Below are 24,059 nucleotides of genomic sequence, written 5' to 3'. Positions count from 1 at the left end.
CCCCTTTAATCTAATACCCCTAACTAAAATCTAGTAAAACCAATTGTCTTCAGAAGTCATCTAATTAGTAAATAGAGTCCACCTGTGTGTAACTTAATCTCAATATAAATACAGCTGTTCTGTGAAGCCCTCAGAGGTTTGTTTCAGAACCTTAGTGGACAAACAGCATCGTGAAGGCCAAGGAACACACCAGATAAGTCAGGGATAAAGTTGTGGAGAAGTTTAAAGCAGAGTTAGGTTATAAAAAAATATCCCAAGCTTTGAACATCTCACGGAGCACTGTTCAATCCATCATCCGAAAATGGAAAGGTTATGGCACAACTGCAAATCTACCAAGACATGGCCGGCCACCTAAACTGACAGGCTCGGCAAGGAGAGCATTAATCAGAGAAGCAGCCAAGACGCCCATGGTAACTCTGGAGGAGCTGCAGAGATCCTCAGGACAACTATTAGTTGTGCACTCCACAAATCTGGTCTTTATGGAAAAGTGGCCATGTTGAAAGAAAGCCATAAGAAGTCCCCTTTGCAGTTTTGCAAGAAGCCATGTGGGGGACACAGCAAACATGTAGAAGAAGGTGCTCTGGTCAGATGAGACCAAAATGTAACTTTTTGGCCTAAAAGCAAAATGCTATGTGTGGCAGAAAGCTAACACTGAACATCACCCTGAATACACCATCCCCACCATGAAACATGGTGGTGGCAGCATTATGTTGTGGGGATGCTTTTCTTCAAAAGCGACAGGGAAGCTGATCAGGGTGATGATCATGTGAAGATGGATGGAGCCAAATACAGGCCAATCTTAGAAAAAAACCTGTTAGAATCTGCAAAAGAATTGAGACTGGGGCGGAGGTTCACCTTCCAGCAGGACGATGACTCTAAACATACAGCCAGAGCTACAATAGAATGGTTTAGATCAAAGCATATTAATGTGTTAGAATGGCCCAGTCAAAGTCCAGACCTAAATCAAATTGAGAATCTGTGGCAAGGCTTGAAAATTGCTGTTTACAGACTCTCTCCATCCAATCTGACAGAGGTTGAGCTATTTTTCAAAGAAAAATGGGCAAAAATGTCACTCTCCTAGATGTGCAAAGCTGGTAGAGACATCCCCAAAAAGACTTGCAGCTGTAATTGCAGTGAAAGGTGATTCTACAAAGTATTGACTCAGGAGGGCTAAATACAAATGCACATCACACTTTTCACATATTTATCTGTAAAAAAATTGAAAATCATGTATAATTTTACAATTATGTGCCACTTTGTGTTGGTCTATCAGAAAAAAATTCCAATAAAATAAATTTACGTTTTTGGTTGTAACATGACAAAATGTGGAAAGGGGTATGAATACTTTTTCAAGGCACTGTAAAACATTTTTTTTACCCTGTCCCTTTATTTATTTATTTCTGGATCAACTTTGTTGCCATCACAAGGGATGAACAACTGATAGCATGGGCCGTGACAGGTCCTCTTTATCTGGAGTCTATCTGGGGTCAATGCTTACAGATACAGAAATGAATGCAGGCTTGTTTTAAAGTGCGTTTACTGCTTGTTCAGAATATGTAAATACTTAAAGTGGACGTAAATCTGATTCATGAAATTTGAGCTGGGCACATATATCTGCAGTGTTTTCTTATCTCTCTTCAAAGCCATAAGTCCCATGTGTTTTTCCTGCTCAGTTCTCCTGTTATCAGCATGATAACTTCAGACAAGTTCTCCGACATGTGATAAAACCAGGCTGAATTTTGTGTCAGGGTGTGTGCTATAAATAGATTAGGAGAGAGCTGGTCTATTCACAGGACAGCTCAGAAGGTCTATGCCTATGTGGAGTTGGGGTGTGTGCCTTTCCTCCAATCAACTGTCTCCCTCTGCTACTGCTGAATGAGGAAGTGAAAATTCTACAGGACGTGCACTTTCTAAAAAGCATATAAAGCTGAAGACAGCAGATATACATGTAAAACTTATGTAGGGAGATTTGTTTCATCTCTGTATATCATCTGTAGCTGTTCACTTCACTGGGTATAGGCACAGGTTCACTTTAAGCACACCTCCCAACTGTCCCTCATTTGGAGGGACTGTCCCTCTTTTGAAACCAAATCCTTGTTCCCTATTCCTTCTCAGTTGTTCCTCATTTTGGACTGAGGTGTAGGCCTCTAAACAAATGCAATACTTAACTACCAAAATTGTTATGATACGCTAAACCTATCACACGGACCTTTTTATTTTGACATTATTCTTTTCAAAGCCAGTATAAAGGAAACCTAGTGATGAAAAAACACTTTTGGGTTGAGCCAATTTTGCTTATTCATTCCCCATAGGCCACTTAACTGGAGTAGCAGGGGGTGTGTCCTTTGTCTACACACTTTGTGCTAAAGGGAGTCCCTTGTTCCCATGTCAGAAAGTTGGGAGGCATACTTTAACCACTTCAGCCTCAGAAGAATTTACCCCCTTCCTGACCAGAGCACTTTTTGCGATTCAGCACTGTACCGCTTTAACTGACAATTGCGCGGCCGTGCGATGTTGTACCCAAAGAAAATTGACATCCTTTTTTCCCACAAATAGAGCTTTCTTTTGGTGGTATTTGATCGCCTCTGCGGTTTTTATTTTTTGTGCTATAAACAAAAGAATAGCGTCAATTTTGAAAAAAAAAACGCATTATTTTTTTCTTTTTGCTATAATAAATATCCCTCAAAAATATATAAAAAAAAACAATTTTTTTCCTCAGTTTAGGCCAATATGTATTCTTCTACATATTTAAGCGTAAGCATATTGATTGGTTTCTGCAAAAGTTATAGCGTCTACAAAATAGGGGATAGATTTATAGCATTTTTATTATTAATTTTTTTTTATCAGTAATGGCAGCGATCTATGATTTTTATTGGGACTGCGACATTATGGCGGACACATCGGATATTTTTTACACTATTTTGGGACCATTGTCATTTATACAGCGATTGATGCTATAAAAATGCATTGATTACTGTGTAAATGACACCGGCAGTGAAAGGGGTTAACCACTAGGGGGCAGTGAAGGGGTTAAGTGTGTCCTAGGGAGTGATTCTAACTGTGAGGGGGCTGGACTTCAACACACAGAACAGTGATCACAGCTCTCGATGACAGAGAGCTGTGATCACTGTCCTGTCACTAGGCAGAACGGGGAAATGCTTTGTTTACAAAAGCATCTCCCCAGTCTTCCTCTCCGTGACACGATCGCGGGCACCCTGCGGACACTGAGTCCGCGGGATCCGTGGTCACGGAGACCGCGGTGAGTGCGCACGCGCTCGCGGCACCGCTTCTTAAAGGGGACGTACCTGTACGCCCTTTTGCCTGCCAGTGCCATTCTGCCGACGTAGATCGGCGTGCGCTGGTCAGCAAGCGGTTAAAGCAGTATTAAATCCAAACCCAAAAATGTCATATATTGCAGCTTACGAATCATTAGATGTAGTGGCTTCATCAGTTTTCTTTTCTTTGGCTTTTTTCTCCGTGTTTTTACCTAATGATCTGGCCAGTAACACACCGTGTGTATTAGTGAGACACCACTATGGAGAAATGAACAAAGGAGGCACAGCAGACAGCAGCATTGTCAGTCTAGCAGATTTAGATACACTGGCAAATTGAAGCCAAACTCCAGCTCACATTTTATAATCAGTTACAGCAAACAGTTATTTTTTTCCTTTTGGGATTTTAATCACCCCTGCCAGTATTAAGCGGTTTGTCTCATCCATGTAAACTGATACATTCTGCTGGAGAACTTGAGCTTGTGAAACATAACAGATTTGTGGGCTGCATCACCAGATGACTAATACATCCATCACATCTAAAAGTTAGTAAACAGAACATGGGTAGGGTGCAGTGTGGTGTGGCAGCAATAATTCACACAGTCAGGTGCAATGAAAATTTTTAATTGAAATAGTACAGCAACAGTTCACATCATACCAGTGGGAAAGCTGCTCAAGAGGGTGCACTCATGGTTTCCAGTATCGTGAAGAGAGAAGGTATCAGCCGAATTGACATTGTCTGTAAAGAGATGTAAAGAGTGTGGCCTGGCAGTCTGGTGCCTAAGCGGGATTGTGTTCAAGAAGTTGTGATTCCTTGTCAGGAACCTTTCCCATACCATTAGTACTGTCCCTAACAGGTGGGGTACCTGTCCCTACTCTACCAACGCGCAAAATGTGTGCCAAACCTGGGAGCCAGGGTCTTAAGTAGGCTCTGCCTGACCCAAGATGGCTGCTCAAGTCACATGGGGTGGCAGCATCCAATAGGATAGCTTCCCCAGTGACCCAGGAAACCATAGAGGAACCTTGTTCCTCTTGACTCCCTCTTCAACAACAGTGCCGCTGCAAAAGAGTGCCACCTGCACTGGAGAAAGTAGAGTGCATCTGCCTACATGAGATTAAAAAAAAAAATGTTTGCTTTTGGGTTTAATATTGCTTTAAGGCACATGCATTGGGTACGATAGAGTATGTTTATATAGTTAGGTGGGTTCACTATTAGTTCTAGGGATACTATAGATTAGCTAGAGCACATTAATTCAACTATAATGAAGACAACATCCATATAAAAGAAAATTACCTTCAATGATGTGCTTCCTTGACAGGCCTCGTTCTGTTTCCGCTCTAGAAAAATACATACAGATCAATGACAAAAAAGTCTTATAACTGATTGATGCCACATAGCCGACAATAACAAACTACTCAATGATATTTTCATTAAATTCAAATATGTGAACCAAGTCATACACTTGCTATATATGCTTTGTAATGGTCTCACTAAGTCGCCACCTTCTCAGGGGAATACTCAGGCTGGATAATGCAGCAAGCAAGACTTCCTTATTATCTTTGATTAGTGCTATGATTCCATTTTATTGGTTTTCTCCTCTAGAACATTACTTTTTAATTGTATTCTCATAATGTCTGCAGGAAAAATTAGAAGAGGGAGTTCTTGCTCAAATAGCTAACAGGTTACTTACAAACTGTTCAACAAACAAAAAATAAAAACATATACATCAATAAAAACAACAATAAAAACTGCTGTGTACATGAGCGTGTTGTTATCTGCTAGTGTGAAGAGCTACTTGAGATTTCAAAGGCATGTGTGCCAATTTAACCCACCATGGCATTAAGTTCTGCCCCTGCTCCCACCACATTCATTCTAGTGGCAATCACTTAGAATGTGTTAACTGGAATTAGAGCTGCACCTTTACTTTCCCCTTAGTTAGGATAAGGTCATATAAGTAATTTTACAGACAGTGGGATTGATTTATTACAAGATTAGGGCTGTTCACAAGCAAACTGAATATTCATAAATAACCAGTCATGCTAGAAAATAAATAAAAAAACATTTTTTTTTTTTTGCTAGCACATGGACACAATTTATCTTCTGTTTTAATTTCCTAAGCAAACAACTTCTACTCCTTTGGTAAAACAGCCCCATTGTTTTGCTCAAAGCCTTAAACCTAGTACCCACTACTAGTTTTTTTTTTCATTCAAGCAAGCGGGTTGAACAAAAAAAAACCTTACAGCTCAGAAGGAGCTACTTTACTACTAACTGTCCAACATTAGCGATCTCCCCTGCTGTGCCATTCTGTTCCGCCACAACACTACGATCAGCGCATTCAACCACTGGCTGAGAGCGCTGATTGGGAGCCGATTGGTAGACCTTTTCCATTCATGCCCCTTCGACAGAGGCCGAATTGTCCCCTTCTGTTGGACAGGCTGCAGTACATAGTTACATAGTTAGTCAGGTTGAAAAAAGACACAAGGCCATCTAGTTCAACCATAAAAAAAAAAAAAATATCATACAATCCTATATACCCAATCCCAAACCCACAGTTGATCCAGAGTACACATGGGCTGGTTTCTATTGAACTTAAGCCCGTGTGTACTAAGCTTTAGTTTAGCAAAAATCAAAAACATAAATATCAGCACAAGGGATATAAGTTACAGTTAGTATGATGTGTCCCTTTTGCTCATTCTTCTTCTTTTAGAAGAAATCTTCCTCCGTCCTACCACCCTACGCCGCTGCCATGATCTTCAGATGTGGCAGGGCTTAATACAACTAAAGGGTTGTCAGGAGCTCTCATCAAGAGAACGTGAGAACCAATATTAAGTGCCTGTTATGCCGCGAACACACGATTGGAAATTCGGCCAGCAAAAGACCGATGAGAGCTTTTGGTCAGAAAATGCGACCGCGTTTATGCTCCATCAGACTTTTGCTGGCGGAATTCCCGCCAGCAAAAGATTGAGAGCAGGTTCTCAATTTTTCAGTCAGAAAAAGTTCCTATCAGAAAATGCGATCGTCTGTACAAATTCTGGCACGCAAAATTCCTACGCATGCTCGGAAACAATTCGACGCATGCTCAGAAGCATTAAACTTAATTTTCTCGGCTCGCCATAGTGTTGTACATCACCGCGTTCTTGATGGTCAAAAGTTCAGAGAACTTTTGTGTGACCGTGTGTAAGCAAGGCAAGCTTGAGCGGAATTCCATCGGAAAAACCTTGAACGGAAAATCAGCTCGTGTTTACGCAGCATAAGAGTTAACTGAGGTACATCTATACAACAAACTATGTAAAAAAAAAACAAAACATTTATTTGAATATCAACAGATAAAATGTTCTCTGTACAGAAACATAAAGTCTGTTAAAAATATAGAAGACTGATTTGCTGTTGTCAGTCAAAAGTTATGAAAATAACATTAAACTATGGAATACATCACAAATCTCAATGTGTTTCCTGAGCATTAATTCATTTCATTAGGAGTAGATGCTGCCCCTATAAAATGAAAATAACAAGTAAGAATTCTATAATAATGATACAATCATAATTTCATCTGCCAAATTACAGATTATAAAATGATGCCCTTAGAAATTAGCTTCAAAAAGAAATGATAAGCTAAAGCACTTTTTTGATGGTAACCACCAAGGGTGTCTGTCCTGAGAGCTGTGGGAAATGGACCCACATGGTCCAGCGAAGCAACGGAGGGACAGGCAAGCACAGATGGATGTTAAAATTCTCCAAAGCCCACAATGATACCAATAAAGCATAAACAAATATATATTATACTCAATATATGAAAAAATGTGTCAATAAGTACATTAATGATTTACTTATTTTCACATATATTTTTTCATATATTGATTATCATATATATTTTTGGATCCCGTGGCTGTCATCTTGTGTTTATTGGCAGTGTAAGGTCATGGTCACATGAAAGCTTTCCATTGCTTATTATACATCATCTATTAAAAAATATCCAGTTATAGTGACGCTCAAAGAAATGACTGGCCATCATAGCTCCTCCAAATCAGTAACCTAGATTAGGGCAATAAGAACATGTACCAAGAAGGCTATGATATAGCAAGTGTATTATTAATACTCACTTTCCTCCCCAGTATAATTTGGTTGTGATGACCAGACTTGATCTCCTGGAAGACAAAAAAAGGATTTGTGAAGTATGGTCTTCTCTTTGCCAGTGACTCAACATTATAACTGCTAATAATAAAGTAATGAAGACAATCAGAAGAAAATAGGTATGCGATGATGTTATTGTTTCCAAATGTTTCTGAATAAGTTTACTTTCACTGTTTAAGCGCCAGACAAATAGAGGGTGACAGCAATAAAAAAATTATTCTTACCCCTCCCCAATCTATTCAAAACTACAATAAAAGTTTTGGCATTAGGTACACTACATAGTCAATTCGTTCAGTTTTGCATAAACCTCCCCACTGCCTGCTTTACAATAACTGATGATTGAGGGTTTGATCATAGTCAATTGGCAAACCTGGGTTTCCCATTAGGCACATGTAGACACTGGCCTGATGGCTACCAAAGGTTCTGGTCCCCATTGGAGAGAATTGATGAAGTGGTCATTTGTACTCCTTATCTTACTGCAGGGGTATGAGCGAACCAAGGAACACACTGTATCTCAACGAGACACAGGTTCCCCTAAAATAGCGAACTGGTGGAGGCCAAAACTTCAGATCTTTTGTGTCCATGTTGCGTCTATAAAGTGATCCCCTAGCTGTGTGGGAAAGCAGCGTACCTGTGCCATGGATTGCTGGAGCAGAGTGGAAATATGCCTAGAGCCTACAAAAATTGAATTCTGACTTAATAATTGCCCCGTTGTACAACCATCCATGAGAAAGTTTGAGGATGGGCAAGTGCAACAAATTCGTACTCCTTAATTGTTAGTAATAACGTTTTATTTGCCTGAAGACCTTAAAGTGGATGTAAACCCTCAGATATACCCAGTGAAGTGAACAGCCTCAGTTGATACACAGCAGATGAACCAAATCTCCCTACATAAGTTTTACATGCATATCTGTCTTCAGCTTACTATATTCTTTAGAATTCTAACATCGGGTTAGAATTTTTACTTCCTCATTCAGCAGTAGGTGTGGATTCTTGGCATAAACTGTGTGACAGCTGATTGGAGGAAAGGCACACCCACCACACATAGAGGAAGAGAGGAATGTGCAGAGCTGTGTAGTTTTTTGCTAATCTATTTATATGCAGCTTCTTTGGAGCGCATTAGGAGCAGTGAACTCACCGCTCCTAAAGCTCCCCTGCCCATTGAAATCATTGGGCAGCCCTGCCGAACCGCCAGCAAAGCGCCGCTGTAGCAGCGCTTTGCAGGCGGTTTTAACCCTTTTTTGGCTGCTAGCGGGGGTTAAAAGCGACCCGCTAGCGGCCGAATAGCGCCGCAAAAACAACGGTAAAGCGCCGCTGAAAATTGCAGCATTTTACCGCCGACGCCCGGGGCGGCTCAGTGTGAAAGGGCTCTTAAAGAAACTTGTCCAATATGGGGACTGCCCCTGCTGACTTTTTTTCCAAAAATGTGCAATGTGGTCACCCCGTCGCTTATTTCCCTCTCCTCTCCCCAGCATTTCAACTGTGGGCACCAGGTGCGCACTGTGCATGCGCGAGTCCCGCTGCGCCTCCTGAATGGTCCGGCAATCTTCTGGGACCTGTGACGTGTCCCAGAAGACTGCAGGGAGGGAGGGGGAAAGGAGAACTTCTGCTCAGATCGCCTAGGTGATCCGAGTGCAAGTGAGAGGGGGTGCCTGCCAAAACTAGGTACAGTACCAGCTCCCCCCAACAAATGACATGCCAAATGTGGCAGGGGAGGAGTGCTTAAAGCGGAACGCCTACTTTTGGGTGGTGCCCCACTTCAACTACTTAGTTGCGTCATTAACCTGACCATATTAGGTGTCTTTACAGACTTGAAGTAAGCACCTTCAAAAACAAAATGGTAATGTCAGCTCCCACATCTCTATCCTGACGGATTCCTTTTGTGAATTTAATATAGATAAAACATACTGTAAATATATTCAGACTCAGCTGTTTATAAATCAAATGATGCAAATGGTAACAAAAAAGGCCCCTTTCACACTGCCACGACTTTAAAGATGTGCGATTTTGCAGGCACGATTTTGCCACAATTTAGGGAATGCCTGTGTAAATTTGAGGTCTATGGAGCTCAACTCGCATCAAAGTTTGACCAAAGTAGTACAGGGACTACTTTGAAGTCAGTGCAACTTGAAGTCACACAGATATGAATGGTTATCATTGGGAATCATGGGGTACAACTTGTCATGTGACTCCAAAGTCGCAGGAAAAGTTGCACAAGTGTGAAAGGGGCCTAAATATCACTGTAAGCATAGATGAATAGCGACCGCACACCAAATATCTCTTCTTTCTAAATTTCCTTCATTGAATCACCAATAGTATAGCTGCTTTCATGATGTCCCCGCGTCACCTTTGCTTGACACATTTCACCAAAATGGCTTGATCACAAATAGTTATGCTGAAACGCGTCAAGAAAAGATGATTCTTGGGCAAAAACATCATGAAAGCATCTATACTACTGATGATTCAATAAAGGACATTTAGAAAAGAGAGATATTTGGTGTACGGCTTCTATTCACTTATGCTTTCAAACAGCAAGCGGAGACGACCATGGAGATTTTACGATGCACAGGTTTGGAACGGTGCTGCATGTTTGGAGGTTTGGATTATATCAATATCATTGCTACATTTTGCCTGCTTATCCTCTACATTATTATTATTACAGGTGTTTACATAGCACCAACAATTTACACAGCACTTTGCATTCTTCTCAGTCTCTACCATCAATGAGCTTACAATTTAAAGGCTAAGGTCACCTTTTGATAAAAAAAAAAAATAAATGCACATTTTTTGCAGGTTAAAAAAAAAAAACATGCATTCATTATTTTTTTTGTAAGGAGCCTGCAGAACATTCCACCCGCGATCAGCAGATTGCAGTTGCAATCTCAGGCTCCTGCAGACTCTCAGGATAGCTATCTGCTCGTGCATCATATGGGCAGGCAGTTGCCTTAATAGACTATGAAAGCGCCCACCAGCCCCCATTGTGGTTCATGGAGAACTACAAGTCATCAGCCGCAATGACTGATGGTACTTATAGTCTATCCATTCACAGGAAACGGGGAATGAATGATGTGGCCATGTGGGCGGAGCCCTGCACAGCCATGCTGTTTTCAAATTCTGACAGGGAGAAGATCCCCAACTTGCTGTTACAGGGAGGGGGGATCGGGTGTACAGGGTGCAGATGCTTGAATATGTTACATGTTCCACCTTAAAAACAGGTGGAACATGTAACATGTTCCAAAGGTGATCCTTTAGGCTGGGTTCACACTGCCGCACGGAGGGGCTCATAGCAGGAGTCTGGTGCGTCCCTGTTCACCGTTTCAGGTCCAATTTCTGTCTGCATTTTTGGCTGAATTCGGACCTGAAATGGACCAGAAGACACACAGGACTCCTGTGCAATTCGTACTGGAGCCGCTCCGAAGATGTGTGAACCGGTTCCAATGAGAGTCGGTCACAATTTCCTGACATGCAAATTGAATGCGGGGAAACCCAGCCTTACGGTACCAGGGCCAATTTAGAAAGGAATCAATTAACCTCCCAGAAGGTCTTTAGAGTATATGAGGAAATCTATGAAAGCAGAGAATGAACATGCAAACTCCATGCAGATAGTATCCTGACTGGGATTCAAAGCAGGGACTGCAAGACAGAAGTGCTATAACTAAGCCACTGTGCTCTATAATAATATAGACAGTTAATTACAATATTCAAAGAGAGGCGCAGTGCTAAAAAAAACTACAAAATAAATAAAAAAGTTTGTAAATTTTAGATTGAAGACGATCGAAAAACAAAAGTCCAGTTACAATATTAACTGTACAATTTCTGTGACAACAATAATAACTGTTTACTGAGTCGGATCTAAACTCTGGATGAGAATCCTTGCAATATGTTTCTTTCATGTGTAGTCTTGAGCATGTGGGATATAACCTGCAGCTTCCCCATGTCTGAGGAGACTTGTTCATTAAAAAGAAAATCCTGAAGCTGATAACACAGAGCTTGCAAAAAGATCTGTGCAATTTTCATGGAAAGTAAATCTCCACAGGCGACCTTTCTGTGCAATATTTGTGCTCAAAGTAACCTACCATAGATGCTAGGGAAGGAGAAACCGAGGTAGACTCACCTCCAGCATTTCTTCTTGATGATATTTCCCAAGATGACTTCTGCCCTGGAAGACACAAGCAGCAGTTTTACAAAAAGTACCCAGAGTATGACTGCAAACTAAACATCAGGCAGGCTTCAAGTGTTTAAAAGAAAGCAGTACTTACATATGGGCTGCCAAGCTTATCTCCTAAAACTGCTAGTTGCCTGGCTGTCTATAGTTTCAATACTTTCTTTTAGCAAAGATTTTATCGAAAAGAAAACAATGCGTCACATACATGGATAGGATCAAAGACATATTACACCAATTAAGTCATGGGACAGCTTAGAAACAAATAGAACGCACCCACGTAGGGGTTGGTAAGAACATAGAAAAACCGTTGTACAGATGCAACTTAAAGAAATATAAAACAGGGTGGGACCTGAGCAACAGAGAAAGTGAGTCGGCCATGAGGTGCAGAGAAACCTACAATGATACCAGTATGATCAGCCTAAAGCCTGGTACACACTACAGTTTTTTCCGTGCAACTCCGGGGGGTTGCAAGATAAAAAACTGACAGCTCCGGTCGAGAGCTGCTGCACTAACTATGCAAGGTTTGCAAAAGAAGAACCCCCCTGAGAGGTGGGACTTTAAAAAGTGATTGTAAACTTAGGAATATAAAAAATATTCAACTTTATTACATATTAAAGAAACAACAATTTTTTCAAAGAGGTATATAAAAAAGGTCATGTAAATATAAAAATCCGTAATAGGTTGGTGGGTATAGGTATATGTTGAAACCCCCTTGGCTTGACCCAACGTTTCTGGCTGAATGCCCTTCTTCAGGGGTTTTATTCAAGCAAATAGAGACATATATCTAAGAAAACATGTTTTATAAATATTAGTATAAAATTAATTGATACATATTTATATTGAAAACTATTACAACAGTGGAGAGGCATACAAAAATAGAGCATCTTACATGAACAAGGTTCAACCTGAGACTTCACATGACCACAAGGAGAATAGATAACAAAGCAGCTAAGCAGCTGTATTGAAAATTTCTACCAAGCCCTACTACCCGGTGTCACCAGCGAGGATCCCAGCCTAGGCGCACATCCAGAGGTTGTGCAAGGTTATGAAAGTTTAGTTCATCGATCTCCACCAACGAACTGTTGTGTTCTGATATGGGGATGGCCCCCCCGCCAGAACACTCTGATCAGCGCTCTCTGCTATTGGCTGAGAGCGCTGATCAGGAGTTGGTTGGCTGCTGGTTTTCCAGCACGCACATCCAACATACACACTGGCAGAACGTCGGCCAGTAATTTTTGTCTCCCAACATTCTGCCCGTGTATACGGGGCTTAAGATCACATGCAATAGATGTTGGTAAATAGGCCCAGCAGATTAGCTAACAATCATGTACTATAGACAGGGGCCAGGTGGCTTGGAAATTGCATTAAGGAAAAAGTGTCCCTCAATCGAGAGGATGAAAATGGGGAATAGATCCTTAAAGCGAGGAAAGAAAAGACAGGGGGATGTGGGAAGGATGGCGGGGAAAGGAACTTTGCCACGAGGAACTTTGCCATGGGGACAGCGGTTTGTTCCCAAAAGCTAGGATGAGTTAAGAGGAATATAAGCTCTCGAATCACAATTGGAGCAACCATGTAGTAAAACGAGAGACTGGTTGGTAATCAAGCCAGGGCCACCAGATAGAAAGAAATTTATAATGAGCTTCAATACTTTCACTGACCTGAAAAAGCATGCAGAATTGACTGCAGTCAGAACTCCTGATCTATGCTACTAGCATAACTCCCAACTGTCCCTGATTTGAAAGGGATTGTCCCTGATTTGGAACAAAGTCCCTCGGTCCCTCTTTCCTCCTCATTTGCCCCCCATTTTTGTCTAATCTATATAGTTGTATATAAAATGCACTTTATCTTTCAAAAAGTGTTTCCTAGTGCTAAACCTTTCATCCAATTTCTAAATTGCTGCATTTGTATATTTCAAAAGCCAAAATAAAGGAATAGTAATGTTAAAAAAAAGCACTTGTGGGTTCAACTAATCATTTTTTTGTTTAATTTTCCTTTAAGGGGGCATGGCAGGGGTCTGTCCTATGCCTACATACTTTTTGCTAGCAGGTGTCCCTCCTTTCCATCTCAAAAGTTGGGAGGTATGTACTAGTACTATACCTCAACTTAACGATCTGTTGAATACATTCCAGGTGCATTAAAACGAAAGGTGTACAAAGCCATACAGTTCATTTTCTTTAGCATGCAACCACAGCCTGGGTAGAAAAGCCTGCCCCATGCTAGTATGTTGCAGAGAGGGACCCTTGCCCTCTCTGTGTGGAACCAGCAGTTTTGCATCCTGCTGAGTCAGATTTATAGCTCTGCAATCTGCAAATCTAATGCTGCTTAGAGAGTAGTGATTGGAGAGATCCAGCTTTGACTTAGGCCCCTTTCACACTGGGGCGATGGGTACGTCGGCGGTAAAGCGCCGCTTTACCGTCACTTTCGCAACGCTATTCAGGCCGCTAGCGGGGTGCTTTTACCCCCCCACTTCTGGCCGAGAAAGAGTTAAAACCACCGCAAAGCGCTGCGGAAGCAGCGCTATGCCGGCAGTATAGCCGCGCTGCCCCATTGATTTCAATGGGCAGGAGCAGTGAAGGAGCGGTGTATACACTGCTCCTTCACAGGGGCAGGGGCAGGAGCGGTGAAGGAGTGGTGTATACACTGCTCCTTCACCACTCCAAAGGTGCTGCTAGCAGGACTTTTTTTTAGCGTTCTGCCAGCACACCGCTCCGCTCCAGTGTGAAAGCCCTCGGGGTTTCACATTGGAGAGACAGCAGTGGCTCTTTCAGGGCACTTTGCAGGCGCTATTTTTAGCACTGTAGCGCCTGCAAAGTGTCTCAGTGTGAAAGGGGTCTTAGTGGGGAGTCATGTTGGACCTCTGCTTCCATACAGAGAGCTAGGGGCCTTTTTTGCAGCATACTGGCAGGAGGCAGATTTTTCTACTCAGGATGTGGCTGCATGCTAAAGAAAAAAAAACACCTCCTGTGTTGATGTGCCAGGAATGTATTTAGCTGATTTAAACTGAAAGTTAAAGTGGTTGTGAAGTCAAATAAAGATTACTGCCAGCCCCTCTGTTTTACAAAGCCAATCTACACTGTGTACATGTTTGTGTAAAATTGTGCCTGTGCATATCTTATTTCAGATTGTTTCTGTCCGGTCACATGACTTCTGGTCGCTCTCCTTCCCGATCTAAGGGCAACAGCGGGAGGGGCCAAGATCCCCCTCTAATGTCAGCCAGGAGGTCACGCGACCACTGTACTCTTCACTTAGCCCCTCCTGCTGTAGCCATTAGTTGGGGGGAGGAGAGTGGCTGGAGGTCACGTGACCGGCCAGAAACAAGAAAACAGAAAATGTGAAATAAGGTATTTATAGGCACAATTTTGTACAAACATGTACACATGTAGCTTGGCTTAGTAGAACAGAAGGGCTGGCCGTAATCTTTATTTAACTTTACTGGCAGCTACTAATAGCGGCAAGAGGGGGCAGAGGAGATGGCTCACACACAGGGAAGGAGGGGGAGAAAGCAATGGATGATGGGGGCACTTAACCAGACCCACAGTAATCAGGGATCAGCAGCCATGATTACCGTGGTCAGTACACTAAGGGGGGACACAGGAACAGGCAGGTTTTTTACAGCATAGAGAGGGACTGATTAGACAGCACAAGCACTGTGCTTTTTAACCTGCTATAAGGGAACAGAATCTCTTTTTATTTTAGGGTTACAACCTCTTTAATGTGTGTTTTAAAGCCAATAAATCAGCATAAAAGCCAGGCAAACAACAATTTTAGACCGTGGCATCCTTCAAATTCTCTTAATTGGATTTTTCCTTTAGACCCCTTTCACACTAACAGACTTTTCAGGCATTTTAGCGCTAAAAATAGAGCCTGTAAAGTGCCTCTCATGCCTCCCCAGTATGAAAGCCCAAATGCTTTCACACTGGGGCGGTGCGTTTGCGGGACAGGAAAAAAAAATCCTGCAAGCAGCATCTGTGGGGCGGTTTGGGATCCGTGTATATACACCACACCCAAAAGGCCCTGCCCATTTAAATGAATGGGCAGCGATGCCGGAGCGCCTGCAAAGAGCTTTGGCAGCGCCGTAACACAGCCCCAGTTTGAAAGGGGTCGTAAAGAAGAACACTATCAGAGAAAAAAATATTTATTTGATTACCTTTTGACCTGTACTGTCTTTGATATTGGATACAATGTTTGCAAATTAAAATAAATAAATAAATGTTTTCATAAAAATGTGGCACCTGATGCAAACTAAGTACAAAGTACACTCCCTCCAGGGAGATATGGAAAAGCACACAAGATTGGGTATAAAAAAAAAAAAAAAAAGAAAAAAAAGAAAAAAAAAAAAGCAGTACATGACAAAGTACACGTAAGCCCACGTAAAATTTTCTGTCTTTTTTGATGAGCCGAAGTGTGAATTGGGTCCTTATGACAGAGATCTCACAGTCCTACAGGTACATTCAGATAAACAGCTTTTCTAGCATCTGCTAGAGGTGGCACGTCGCCAGTCCATGCCTGTGTACAAAGTAATTGGATAAAGAAATAAAAAAGAAAACAGGCAGGTGGATAGAAAGATGATAGATGATAAATAAATAGATAATCTTCCATGTACACCTATACTCCTTCAGCCAGACAGCCATCCAGATAGTGTATACCCATTCTTTTTTGAGAAGTTTACACAACTGATATATATATACGTTAGATACTGCTAAACATCCTCTATGTATGCCTGAAATAGAACAGATGTTCCAGACACCAGTGAGCTAACACAGGCATATGGTAAGAGTTTCATTGATGACTGCAGCCATTTTTCGCAGACTACACACTCAAAAAATGTCCCTTCAAAATGTGAATTTTTTGTGAGCAGAATAGGGGACTAAATTAAAACAAAAGAACATTTTACATCATAAAATCACTGATAACTTTAATAAAAAGATGACGCTTTTACATTGTGGAATGTGTGGTGAGATGGATTTAACTAGCAAAGGTTAGTTCTGAGTCTCATCTGTTTGCAGTTCCCACTGTTCATGCCAGACTCATAGATATTCATGGCATTTCTCCTAGCAGAGGAAACTGCAAGCCAGTGGGACCAACAAATGCATAGAATAGCTTTAAATTGGAAACAATATATAGTACAGAAGATGGGCTCAGCTGGATAATGGAATATTATTACTTTCAGCTGCACAAGTTCTGGAGCTTTATAAAATGAAGAATGAAGGTAAATCTTTCTTTATATATATATATACAGTATATATATATATATATATATATATATATATATATATATATATATATATACACACTCACTGGCCACTTTATTAGGTACACCTGTTCAATTGCTTGATAACACAAATTAATAATGAGCCAATCACATGGCAGCAACATAATACATTAAGGCATGCAGACGTGGTGACTTGCTGAAGTTCAAACCGAGCATCAAAATGGGGAATAAAAGGGATTTAAGTGGCTTTAAACATGGCATGGTTGTTGGTGCCAGACGGGCTGGTCTGAATATTTAAAAAAAACTGCTGATTTACTGGGATTTTCAGGCACAACCATCTCTAGGGTTTGCAGAGAATGGTCCAAAAAGAGAAAATATCCAGTGAGCAGCAATTATATTGAGGAAAATGCCTTGTTGATGTCAGGGGGGAATGGGCAGACTGGTTCGAGATGATAGAAAGGCAACAGTAACTCACTTAATCACTTGTTGCAACCAAAGTATGCATGTCTTTATCTTGGAACAGGAAGGGGCCATTCCCAAACTGATTCCACAAAGTTGGGAGCATGAAATTGCCCAAAATGTCTTGGTATGCTGATGCCTTAAGAGTTCCCTTCACTGGAACTAAGGGGCCAAGCCCAACCCCTGAAAAACAACCTCATGCCATAACCCCCCTCCACCAAATGATTTGGACCAGTGCACAAAGCAAAGTCCATAAAGACATGGATGAGCAAATTTGGGTTGGAGGAACTTGACTGGCCGGCACAGAGTCCTGACCTCAACCTGATAGAACACCTTTGGGAATAATTAGAGCAGAGACTTCGAACTACGCCTTTTCATCCAACATCAGTGCCTGACCTCACAAATGCACTTCTGGAAGAATGGTCAAACATTCTCATAGACACACTTCTAAACCTTGTGGACAGCCTTCCCAGAAGAGTTGAAGCTGTTATAGCTGCAAAGGGTGGGCCAATACTTTTGGTAATATAATGTGTGTGTATATATATATATATATATTTATGGTCGGAGCCCTATGTCCGATATGGACATAGATAACACTTATAATAAAGATAAGACTTACCATCGGAAATAGACCTGGAAGTGTGGACTTACCATATGAAATGGACCTGAAAGTGTGCCTTGGTCTAATGGCCGGTATGCCAAAATAAGGGGGCATACCCTGGTTTTAAGAAATGATTATTCTGTAGAGAGAAATGAGATGAAATGAATGAAATGAAATGAATGCCTTGAAATGGGGATGGGAGGGTGGGTATCGCGCACAGGAAACCGACAAGCACCACAGGTGAGCGGGCTGCTTAAATACCCACCGGGCTCCTCCCATAAATTCAGGCCACCATACTGGCCTTCCTACTTATGGTCGGAGCCCTATGTCCGATATGGACATAGATAACACTTATAATAAAGATAAGACTTACCATCGGAAATAGACCTGGAAGTGTGGACTTACCATATGAAATGGACCTGAAAGTGTGCCTTGGTCTAATGGCCGGTATGCCAAAATAAGGGGGCAAAAACATTCAGGTAGGGATATAATATATAATTGGTTTTCAGGTATTCATTGAGCCAATTTGGAGAATGCCTGTGCCATCTCTACTTGAGGATTGGGTATATACCGGGCGACGCAGGCTGATTTCCATCTGCCTAGTCTTTTGATGATGTGGTCTGGAACCCCCTGGCGGGTTGCTGCGGAGGCTGCTCCGATGCGGAAGGAGTGTCCGGAGTACTGACTGGGTTTAAGGTGAAGATTGCGGAGAAGTATCCTTATGTGTTTTACAAAGTGACATGCGTTTAAGGGTTTAACTGGGAATGGTAGAAGAGGACTGGTGTCCGATTGTTCAGGCAGGAGTGAGAGGAGACGGTTAAGTACGGTGACTGGACACCAGCTGTTATTGGTTCTGTAGAGGTGAAATGTCCACTCCAGAGCCTGTTTCCTGGGTTTAAGAAACCTCGAGGTGAAGGATGAAATGGTCTTGGTGGCGAAGCAAGTGCCGTCTGCGTAATACTTGGTCTGTGGGGTGGTTATAGGTGAACCCGTAGTAAGCCAACTATATGGCTGCTTGTAGGACCGTGCTGGGCAGCAGACCGAATGGCGAAGTAGCCAGAATAGTCGACATATCCCTGAAGATGGGCCCCGTAATGGGTAAGCGCTTAGTACTAATCACTGGTTGTTGTTTCTGGATGCCCCTTAGGATGGCTCGTATAGCGTGTGATGAGAACAGTGAAGATTTTGTGGGGTCTTCCAGGGTCACGAAATGTTGTATGCCGGCTAGGTATAGCCGAATGATATTGTAAGATAAGGCCAGCTGAGTGTGGCAGTATGAAATGAAGGCCAGTACCTGTTTAACATCTATTGGTCCTTTACGGCAGGATGTGAGAAATTTATTGAACGCCTTTCAAGCTGTCTGGTAGGCTTTGAGTGTGTTATGAGAGAGTGAGTGATTGATGAGCTGCGTTGCTCCTTGTAAATGTTAAACTAGTCCAGGGTCAGTTGTGACCAGGCAGGGATAGGGGCCGACACTGGATCGGCTCCGGGAACCTGTTTGAAAAGGAGGTGTAGTTAGAACGTGACAGTGCGTCAGCAACTAATTGTGTCTGCCTGGAATAAATGCACAGTGTATGTTAAACTGATGCTGTAAGAACAGTTGTACCAATCTGCGCAGGAAGGACATGACTGCTGGGGAATTGGACCTGCCTTTGTTGATGTCTGCCGTGGCCTGATTGTCGGTGGTGAAGATTACGGTTTGCCCTGTCCAATGGTGACCCCAGAGTTGTGCAGCTGCCACCATGGGATAGAGTTCGAGGAGGGAAGATGTTTTGAATAAGCCGGGTATCAACAGTATCTGTTGAGGCCAGGGTCCTGAAAACCAATGATGGCCAAAAATTGCAGCGAAACCTGTGGTGGCTGCAGCGACTGTCACCACCTGGGGTGACAGAGCTGAAACCATGGGTATAATTAGGGATATGCCATTCCGGGAGGACGGAATTCGTCCCACATAGATAGGTCCGCTATTGCTGCGGAGTCTAGATTTAAGATCTGATCGGGGTCTTGTGTTTCTGGCAGGAATCTCAGCAGGCGTGACACGAAGGTGCGGCCTTGTGGAATAATTCGTATGGCGAAATTCAGCATTGCCAGGAGAGATTGCAACTGCTTCTTGGTACACCCCTTGGTGTGGGTGAATTTGTGAAGGACCGCCTTAATGCGGGTTAGTTTGTCGAGGGGGAGACTGGCTTGCATAGCGCAGGTGTCTAAGTTGGCCCCCGAGAAAGGTGATGTTATGTGCTGGGCCTTCTACTTTGTGCTCGGTGATGGGAAGATTGGGTTTTCCGAATATCGCTCTGAGTTTGTCGAGGTCTCCTGGGGGCTTGCTGGGAGGTTCTATTAGTAGGAAGTCGTCCAGGTAATGGATGACTTTTGTCACTGAGCCTTGTGTAACAGTATCCAAGCAAGAGACTGAGCGAATGTGTCGAAGAGCCAAGGGCTGCTCTTCGAACCGAACGTCAGTTTTGTGGCCAAATAATATGCCTCCTTCCACTTGATGCCATGCCAGCACCAAAGGGATGGATGGATAGGCAGGAGCTTAAAGGCATCCGAGATGTCGGTTTTGGAAAGCCAGGCACCTGTACCTGCTTTGATGACTGCTTGTATCGGCATGTCTACGGAGGAATACTTTAGGGAGAATTCTTCGGAGGGAATCAGGGAATTGAGACTGGGGATGTGGGAAGAATGAGGCGCAGACAGGTGGTACCCCAAACGTAATTTATTTGTGAATTTGCCCTTGACAAGCCCCAAATAGGGCTGACTCTCCAAGTGCTGAAAGGGGGCTGAGTGAAAGGCCTATAACGTACTCTCGGTCTAGTTCTGTTTGTAAGAGCCGATCTATGGTTTGTTCGTCGATGGCTGCTGAACGAATATTCCCACATTCGTACGTACTGTGAGGTAGTGAAATGAGGCCTGTGTGAAAGCCGACAGAGGGGCCGTGAAGTCTTCGCTGCCGGCCTGTGACATGACTTGATCTGATGAGAATATCCTGTTTTTGAGCTCGTATATTTCTTTTTTTTTTTTTTTTTTTTTTGTGAGAACGAAATGATTCGAAATGTTTGCCTTGATGTTTGAAATGACTGAACTGCATGACAAAGGTCCGGCCTGGCCGTGTCGTGACTGATGCGACCGTGAACCGGGCCCTGGAGCATGCACTGAAACGAGGCAACAGAAGAAACATTGGTGCACACCGGGACGAATCGGTGCTTGTTTGATGCATCTGGATTCGAATCGGTGCGCAGCATGAAATGAAATGAGAGAAATGTTTACCTTGACCGAGGCTTGAATTGGTTGTGCCGTGTTTTGCGACTGGCAACCGACCGAGCTCTGGTATAGGTATGGATTTTTTTTTTTTTTTTTTTGAGGAAAATGAAAAGGTGACAATTCGTGAAGGGATTGCTAAGTAACTTGAAGCAATGATTTGTATGATGCTTGCAATCTTGTGACAATGAAATGATTCGAAATGTTTGCTTTGATTGTGAAATGAATGAACTGCATGACAGAGGTGCGGCCTGGTCGTGTCACGATTTGTTCGACCGTGAACCGGGCTCTGGAGCATGTATTGAAATGGGGCAACTGAAAATATTGGTGCTCCTGGGACGAATCGGTGCTTGTTTGATGCATCTGGACTCGAATAGGAGTGCAGTATTAAATGAAATGAGAGAAATGATTGTTTTGACCGCGGCTCGAATTGGTTGTGCCGTGTTAGCGACTGGCAACTAACCGAGCTCTGGTATAGGTATGAGATGCGATCGGAACCAGTGATGCATGCCGTGACGAATCGGTGCACCTCAGATGCGACTGGTTTCGAAACGGTGATGCGTTGTGGGAGTGAAATGGTAGAAATTGCATGACAGAGATGTGGATCAATCCCCCGATGTCTGCGATTAGCTATGATCTGGACTCTGGAGCATGTGTCAGAAATGTGGCCAATCCTGGGCACGCCGAGACGAATCGGTGCATTTTCATGCGACTGATTTCATGTCGGAATGTGATACGTGGAAATGAAATGATAACCATGACAGAGGTACAAATGACTGATAACGTAACTCTGGAGCATGTATAGAAATGAGGCCAATCCTGGGGCACGCCGAGACGAATCGGTGCATTTTTCATGCGACTGAATTCATGTCGGGACGTGATACATGGAAATGAAATGATAACCATGACAGAGGTACGAATGACTGATAAAACGTAACTCTGGAGCATGTATAGAAATGAGGCCAATCCTGGGGCACGCCGAGACGAATCGGTGCATTTTTCATGCGACTGAATTCATGTCGGGACGTGATACATGGAAATGAAATGATAACCATGACAGAGGTACGAATGACTGATAAAACGTAACTCTGGAGCATGTATAGAAATGAGGCCAATCCTGGGGCACGCCGAGACGAATCGGTGCATTTTTCATGCGACTGAATTCATGTCGGGACGTGATACATGGAAATGAAATGATAACCATGACAGAGGTACGAATGACTGATAAAACGTAACTCTGGAGCATGTATAGAGATGAGGCCAATCCTGGGGCACGCCGAGACGAATCGGTGCATTTTTCATGCAACTGAATTCATGTCGGGACGTGATACATGGAAATGAAATGATAACCATGACAGAGGTACAAATGACTGATAAAACGTAACTCTGGAGCATGTATAGAAATGAGGCCAATCCTGGGGCACGCCGAGACGAATCGGTGCATTTTTCATGCGACTGAATTCATGTCGGGACGTGATACATGGAAATGAAATGATAACCATGACAGAGGTACGAAATGACTGATAAAACGTAACTCTGGAGCATGTATAGAAATGAGGCCAATCCTGGGGCACGCCGAGACGAATCGGTGCATTTTTCATGCGACTGAATTCATGTCGGGACGTGATACATGGAAATGAAATGATGACCATGACAGAGGTACAATTGACTGACAATAACGTAACTCTGGAGCATGTATAGAAATGAGGCCGTAATAACTGGGGCACACCGGAACGAATCGGCGCATCTTTGGTGCGACTGGATTCGAATCGGAGCGCGGTAGGTGACTGAAATGAGAAATGATTTGAAAATGTCAGAAATGAGTTCAGAAATGTTTTCAGAAATGAGAAATGATTTGAAATGTCCGAAATGAGTTTAGAAATGTCTCAGAAATGAGAAATGATTGGTATCGAACTAACTTGATTTGATCATTTACAAAATTGCGACTGGCTATGGCTGTCTACTGATACCGACATGCTAGAAATGAAGCGACGTCAGCGTCGCTGTGCTATCGAATTTGTAACATATCGAAAGTACAAGCGATATACATTGCAGTTTGTGAGATGCGGGTGAAACGAAATTTGAACTCACGGTTTAGTGACCTGATATGAAAAACGAAAAGTCCGACGGGACCCTACCTGCGACAGCCAAGCCAGACGCGTGGTACGAACGATACGGATCGGTAAACACTGACACTCTCGAGCACGAAATAGCAAAATGCGGGAACTTCGCGAGACAACGACTTACGGACGTTTGGTATTCGGATAGTCGGCCTAGTGACGTAACGTATCGCGCACAGGAAACCGACAAGCACCACAGGTGAGCGGGCTGCTTAAATACCCACCGGGCTCCTCCCATAAATTCAGGCCACCATACTGGCCTTCCTACATATATATATATATATATATATATATATATATATATATATATATATATATTTAAATATCTCACAAAAGTGAGTACACCCCTCACATTTTTGGAAATATTTTATTGTATCTTTTCATGTGGCAACACTGAAGAAATGACACTTTTGGACACTTTCACTTAGAGGTGTACTCACTTTTGTTACCAGCAGTTTAGACATTAATGGCTGTGTGTTGTCAGTGTTGGCACATAAAAAGATATAATAAAATATTTACATTTATAATATATATATATATATATATATATATATATATATATATATATATATATATATATATATATATATATAAACACTGTATAGACATATAGCCTTTTTATGCAGTTTTTTTTTACAACAGAGTTAATGATTGTCTAAAGTTTCCTGTCAGCATGATACAGGTTGTTTTGGGTATGGCCAATTTTTATTGCCCCTGTCCTACCTTTGAAACACCTGCATTATGCTACAGAAACATACCCAAACCCACAGCTCTGCCCAAGATTCACGGACGACCCAGGTGCTGGCTACCATAGACCCGTCTCCACTCTCAGTCGAAAGT

General features: G+C 42.6%; 1 protein-coding gene across 3 annotated transcripts in view; it reads right to left on the bottom strand.

The window, feature by feature from the left end:
- The window catches only part of KCNAB1 (potassium voltage-gated channel subfamily A regulatory beta subunit 1), a 564,258-nt gene that overhangs the window by 148,774 nt on the left and 391,425 nt on the right, over window positions 1–24,059 (bottom strand). For all 3 annotated transcript variants that reach the window (XM_073626075.1, XM_073626076.1, XM_073626077.1), the window contains exons 5-7: window positions 11,519–11,563; window positions 7,374–7,418; window positions 4,567–4,610 (exon numbers count right to left, since the gene is read on the bottom strand). In XM_073626075.1, the coding sequence (XP_073482176.1) occupies window positions 4,567–4,610; window positions 7,374–7,418; window positions 11,519–11,563 (134 nt within the window). The remainder of the gene's footprint in view (window positions 1–4,566; window positions 4,611–7,373; window positions 7,419–11,518; window positions 11,564–24,059) is intronic.

Source organism: Aquarana catesbeiana, linkage group LG04 (assembly GCF_042186555.1).
Source record: "Aquarana catesbeiana isolate 2022-GZ linkage group LG04, ASM4218655v1, whole genome shotgun sequence".
Lineage (NCBI taxonomy): Eukaryota > Metazoa > Chordata > Amphibia > Anura > Ranidae > Aquarana > Aquarana catesbeiana.
This window is presented reverse-complemented; position numbering and strand designations above follow the sequence as displayed.